At 52.2% G+C, this 5702-nt stretch overlaps 1 protein-coding gene across 1 annotated transcript; it reads right to left on the bottom strand.

The window, feature by feature from the left end:
- Positions 1-615: 615 nt before the first annotated feature.
- On the bottom strand, positions 616-3807 carry TEX51 (testis expressed 51). The gene is made up of 7 exons (XM_025405561.1): positions 3636-3807; positions 3408-3482; positions 3087-3176; positions 2682-2765; positions 1421-1489; positions 1292-1331; positions 616-838 (listed from the first exon to the last, which is right to left on the bottom strand). The coding sequence occupies exons 1-6, from the start codon at positions 3778-3780 to the stop codon at positions 1294-1296; spliced, it is 501 nt and encodes a 166-aa protein (XP_025261346.1). The 5' UTR covers positions 3781-3807; the 3' UTR covers positions 616-838; positions 1292-1293.
- Between the last annotated feature and the right edge of the window lie 1895 nt (positions 3808-5702).

Genomic DNA, 5702 nt, shown 5'->3' on the forward strand with positions numbered 1-5702 from the left:
CCCTCTGCCATGGCGCTCCCTGCCCTGCTGCCATTAATGCTGTGTTTATGTTTGGGCCTCTGGCAGTCCTTGGCTGTTTTCCAAGAAGCAGCTCTTACCATGGGGTGGTGCTGCTGAAGTCAGCCTGAGTCCAAGCCTTTCAGGCTGAGCCGCCAGCTCCGAAGAGCAAGCACAAGGAGGGCCTAAGGAGACATGCGGTCTCCTTTTAGGAGCTGGGCTGAGGACCCTGGCGGGGCTTTGGTGGACTGAAGGAGAAAAGGGGAGTGAGGACTTTGGATTTGCACCCATGGCATGGCCAAATACTGGACAGTAAATATGAGCCAGCAGGTTCCTGGGTCAGGGTACACCAGCCTGGTGAAAGCATCACACCCCCATCTCCTTGTGCTCAGATGGGGAAACTGAGACTCGGAGGGGGGTGCCCAGGCCACTCCGCCCTCGTCTCAGGTATTGGAATTAGGTGAGGCCTGGATGAGCCCTTAAAACCATCATTTTGGGACCAGGACAGGATGATTCTGGAGAGGAGGGGAAGAGTGAGCGGATGGGGCGTGGCACTCAGGGTAACTCGGGAAGAGATCTCATCTCAGCACCCGGCAGGAGACAGACGGCACAGTCAACTAGGCTATGAGGAGGGGTTTTAATGAAGAGACTCTTCACAAAGGTGTGCATGTAGGCAAACCACGAGACAGTGTTGTCTCCTAGGCCTCAGAGCTTTGGGGCCCCAGGACCCAGGATGGAAGGTGTCAGGGGAGGGGGTCACCGGGACCCAGAGATGAGTGAACTTCCTGTCGGCAGCTGCGGCCTCTGTTCACTTCTGGAGGACATGCGGGCTGCCCTGTTCCTGCTGAGGGAGAAGCAGCGGGGCGTTTCTACCCTGACCCCCCACTGCCCTGGCCTCCTCCCTATCCCTCTAACCTCTTCCCGGGAGTCTCCCCTGGCCAAACCCAACCCAGAGCAGAGAGCAAGGCAGCCAGCGGGTCAGGGCAGGGCAACGAGGGTGAAGGCAGAGTGTGCAGGGTACAGGGACAGCTGGGGGAATAGCACTCTGTAGTGAGGGTGGGAGGCCTAGAGCTCTGCCATTTATGTGTCCCGGGTCCCTGGCCCCACTGTGTCTGCATATAAGGGGGCTGATGTGTGGCCTTCCCGAGATTCCCGGCCCTCGATCCCACTCTGCTCTGCACGCCAGACCCCAGGAGGTCAGCACTGGGGTTCCAGGCCCTGCTACTGCCAGGGCACACCCAGCTTTTCCCTCCTGGGAGCCCTAGAATTGGGTCGGGGTCTCCTTTCCCAGTACCTTTACTGTCTTCTTCTGGCTGTGCCAGTAAAGGAAACATCTGGGACAAGACACAGGGTGGAGTCAGTCAGGGAATAATAGGTGTGTTTTCTCTGGGGATGCTGGGGCTTGCAGAGCTCACTCACCCACCTCCAGTTATGGCCAGGAGCAGAGCACTGCTGAGACTCACAGCCCACAGGGACATCCGCCGGTTCCTGCCTGGGGTGTGAAAGAGGGAGCCAGGTGTTTGGAGGCCAGGCAGGGCTACCTCGGCTCAGAGAGAAGGCCACCATCCTTTCATTCTATGATTTGTTCACTCATCATTTGTTTGCAGACGCTTACTGAGCACGCTGTGTGCCCAGCACATATCTAGACAAGCAAACAATCATGGTGTGGATTTCAAGGGAAATAGGACAGGAAATGGGAGGGGAAGTGACAGTGAGGATGGTTGACAAGCCTCTGGGGTGGGAGGTGATCAGGGAAAGCTTCTTAGGAAACAGGAGTCTGAGCTGGACTTGGAAACACAAATAAGGGATCAGTTCAAGGGCAAGGCTGTGTCCACAGCACAGGACATGCTCAAGAACAGAAGAATGGGGCTGCCCGTATGCACTTGGTGTGCCTGGGGAGAAGGGGGCCCCCGAGGAGGGTGGGCTTTATCTAGGGGCATTTGGGAGCCACTGCTGGTTATAAACAGGGAGTGTCACAGGTAGAACTGCTCCTTGAGAAGGAGTTCAGAGTGCGACGTGGCCCAGAGGGACAGGGAGGCTAATGGGAAATGCTGCTGTAAGTTAGATGGGAGCTGAGGAGGCCTGAGAGTGGAGGTTAGAATGAAGCTATGGGAACACATAGAAGACTTATTTAGCAAGACGTGGTGATTCTCCATGCTAAGTGGAGGCAGATTCCTGGTTTAGGGGACTGAGGGCATGAGTGGGGCCATTTGTTGAGAAGGGCCCTGGAGGAAGAGCAGGTTTGGGGGTTCGATGGGATTGGGCATGTTTCACTTTTTCTTTTCTTTTCTTTTTCTTTTTTTTTTTTTTTGAAATGGAGTCTTGCTCTGTTGCCCAGGCTGGAGTGCAGTGGTGCGATCTCAGCTCACTGCAACCTCCACCTCCCGGGTTCAAGCGACACTCCTGCCTCAGCTTCCTGGGTAGGGATTGGCCATGTTTCTAGGCATGGCATCTCTGAGAACCAAGAGGCCTCCCGGAGTGATGTCCTACAGGCAGATGCCTCCAAGGCTCTGGAGCTTGACATGAGGAGATCAAGAAATCCCAGGAGGTGCTGCCTTCACCCGGGGTGAGGCTAGAGGACAAAAAAAACCTTGAGTTGGGCAAAAGAGAATGACAGAGACAGTAACGGCTCTGGGAGTGCAGAGCGGGGAAGGGAGAGGCTGGAAAGCGTGGCGGCCACTTACCTAGGCAGATAGTGGGGTCATTGCAGGAGAGGAAGTAAGTCCTGCAATCGGCACAGCTGGTGACCTTCAGTGTGGACCGTATGTCTATGGGAGGGGAGGGACAGGGGCTAGGGGGTGCCAGGTGCCTTTCAACCCTCCCCCAGGCCCAGTCCCCTTGCATACTCACCACACGACTCATTGCAGGCTGCCAGGGGTGAGAAGGTAGAGAAACTGAGGTGTTGGGGAGGCAGACACAGCCAAGGGGGTCTGGGGTGCAAGTAGGAGATGGAGCTGGGGAAGGTGTTCATGGGCAGGAGTGGGGCTCCTGGGGATGGTTGAGGGGGCTGCAGAGTGAACTCTGCGTGCCTTCGGTCTTGGCAGGTGCAGAGGGCTGGGCCATGTGTGGGGATCGTCCCCACCCCTTACCCTTCTCCTTCAGCCCATCAGATATCTTATTCAGCCTCGCAGTGAAGAGATTCTTGTGCATGTCGATCTCTTTCAGAAGTACTGTTTTATCTAGGTAGAGCAGGAGGGAACGGATGTTCAGTGTTACAACTTGCTCAAGGTTGGGTTTTCAGACCCTTGTTTCTAAATGGAAGTTCCAAAGAGCACACAGAGACAGACTGCATTCATCTCCCACCTTCTCAAGACCTCCCACCCATGGCCACATGGGCCTCTGAGAATGCCTTGGAGGGTAGGCCTTTGTCCACCCAAGCCCCAAGGCCCTGGGACTCTTGGCTTCCTCACCATCTCGTAATGTTTTAATGGCTTGGTGTACTTGAGTGAAGAATTTGGCTGTTTCTTCTTCCAAATGGTCACGATCTGAGGATGAGATACAGGTAAAAAAGAAGTCAAGGGAGTAAGATCCCAGGTCAGGTAAAGAGGCCAGATACAATTCCCGATCTCCTGGCTGTGCCTTACCAAGGTACCAGGGTTTGAGAAAATTATTATCCTCTAGGAACAGAGAGTGAACGCTTTGAGAAAGTTCTGTGGGTGGCCCCGGGGTCCCCCAGAGAATCTGAAGGTCGTAGTCTATCCAGGCAGACAGTTCCGGCCAGCAGCGGAGGCAGTTCTTCCCTTCGATGGCGGGCAGCAGACAGATGATCAGGAGAGGCAGCATCTTCTGGGGTCCTCCTACCGTGCCCCAGTGCCCTGCCTGGAAGTTCCACATGGAACACTGGTGTTCTGTCCCCCTGGGAACCACATTCTCTTGGCAGGACAAAGTGCATTCTGTAGGGCAAGGCAAGGCTCAGCTGTGGAGTCACAATATGAATCCAAGCCTTGGGACGGTACCTAAGTGGGAGCCTTGGTACATAGTTCCTCCTTTGAACTTGGAGTCACTTGCTCAGCAGGGAAAGTCCTTGTGAGGATCAGAGGGACGGCTGCACTGCCTGGTGGTGGGTGCTCAGCTATCTTGACTGTGTTCATCTGGTGTGGAAGAGTTTAACACGGCTGAAATTTGAGAGGCAGAAAAGAGCAGCACAAGGCCGGGCGCGGTGGCTCAAGCCTGTAATCCCAGCACTTTGGGAGGCCGAGACGGGTGGATCATGAGGTCAGGAGATCGAGACCATCCTGGCTAACACGGTGAAACCCCGTCTCTACTAAAAAATACAAAAAAAACTAGCCGGGTGAGGTGGCGGGCGCCTGTAGTCCCAGCTACTCGGGAGGCTGAGGCAGGAGAATGGCGTAAACCCGGGAGGCGGAGCTTGCAGTAAGCTGAGATCCGGCCACTGCACTCCAGCCTGGGAGACAGAGCGAGACTCCGTCTCAAAAAAAAAAAAAAAAAAAAAAGAAAAGAGCAGCACAGCAAGAGGGTTAGTTGAGTGAAGAGAATCAGAACCTCTTCACACTTTTCCACAAAGGGTCAACCAAGGAGAAGTTGATGGAAAAAAACATGTTTTCACAGCATAGATAAACTGACAGCTGTCTCATGTTTGGTCCAGCCAGAGGGGCTTAGCTTCTAATACCACAGTGCAGGCAAAGAGTATAGACAAGTTCCAGTCAGCATTGCACAGAAGTGCAGACAGAGAAGCCACGTTCAGAGCAGTGGTTCTTTTGTGAAATGTGCCCTGAAAAAAAGCAAAACTCCCTACTCTTTTGTAATAAAGAAATCCAGTGGGATCCTTGTCACTCCTCAGCTGGCAAGCTTTGCCCTTCCATGCCATGATTCTGAGTGCCTTGGGCTGGATCATGGGCAGCTAAGACCACCAGGCATTTAAGGAATGCCTCTCACATGACCAAGAGACAAAAACCATAGTAAGAATTCAAAACGAAGGCAAACAAAAACAGCAGGAAAAGGGAAGAATACAGAGTTACGACAAGAAGCAGAATAAGACTTAGAACCTAGCCAGGCACAGTGGTTCACGCGTGTAATCCCAGCACTTTGGGAGGTTGAGGTGGGTGGATCACCTGAGTTTGGGAGTTCGAGACCAGCCTGACCAACAGGGAGAAACCCCGTCTCTGCTAAAAATACAAAATTAGCTGGGTGTGGTGGTGCATGCCTGTAATCCCAGCTACTAGGGAGGCTGAGGCAGCAGAATCACTTGAACCTGGGAGGCGGAGGATATGTGAGCCTGAGCCTAGATCATGCCATTGCAACTCCAGCCTGGGCAACAAGAGCGAAACTCCTGTTAAAAAAAAAAAAAAAAACCAACAAAAAAGGAAAAAAAAAGCTTAGAACCTAATTACATAGAACCTAATTACAATTAAATTGACAAAATATTGTTTTTCCCAGACAAGAAGAAGTTGCTGTGTAAAAGAAAGGGTTAATGGAGACTAAAAATATGATAACGCAAATTTAAAAATTCCATAGAAGTGTTGGGAGATCATTTCAGAAATCTTCCAGACAGAAGTACAAAAAGACAGAGATGGGAAATAGAAAATAAAAATACAATACAATTAGATAATCAATCCATGAGGTCCAACATCCAGCTAATACAAGTTCCAGAAAGAAAATGGAGAGGTGAAAATTATTTATAATAGAAGTTGTGTAGGAAGTATATTCAGGAAGAGATTCTATTGTATATAGAGAGGGATGTGGCA

The sequence above is a fragment of the Theropithecus gelada genome, chromosome 12 (genome assembly GCF_003255815.1).
Source record: "Theropithecus gelada isolate Dixy chromosome 12, Tgel_1.0, whole genome shotgun sequence".
NCBI lineage: Eukaryota > Metazoa > Chordata > Mammalia > Primates > Cercopithecidae > Theropithecus > Theropithecus gelada.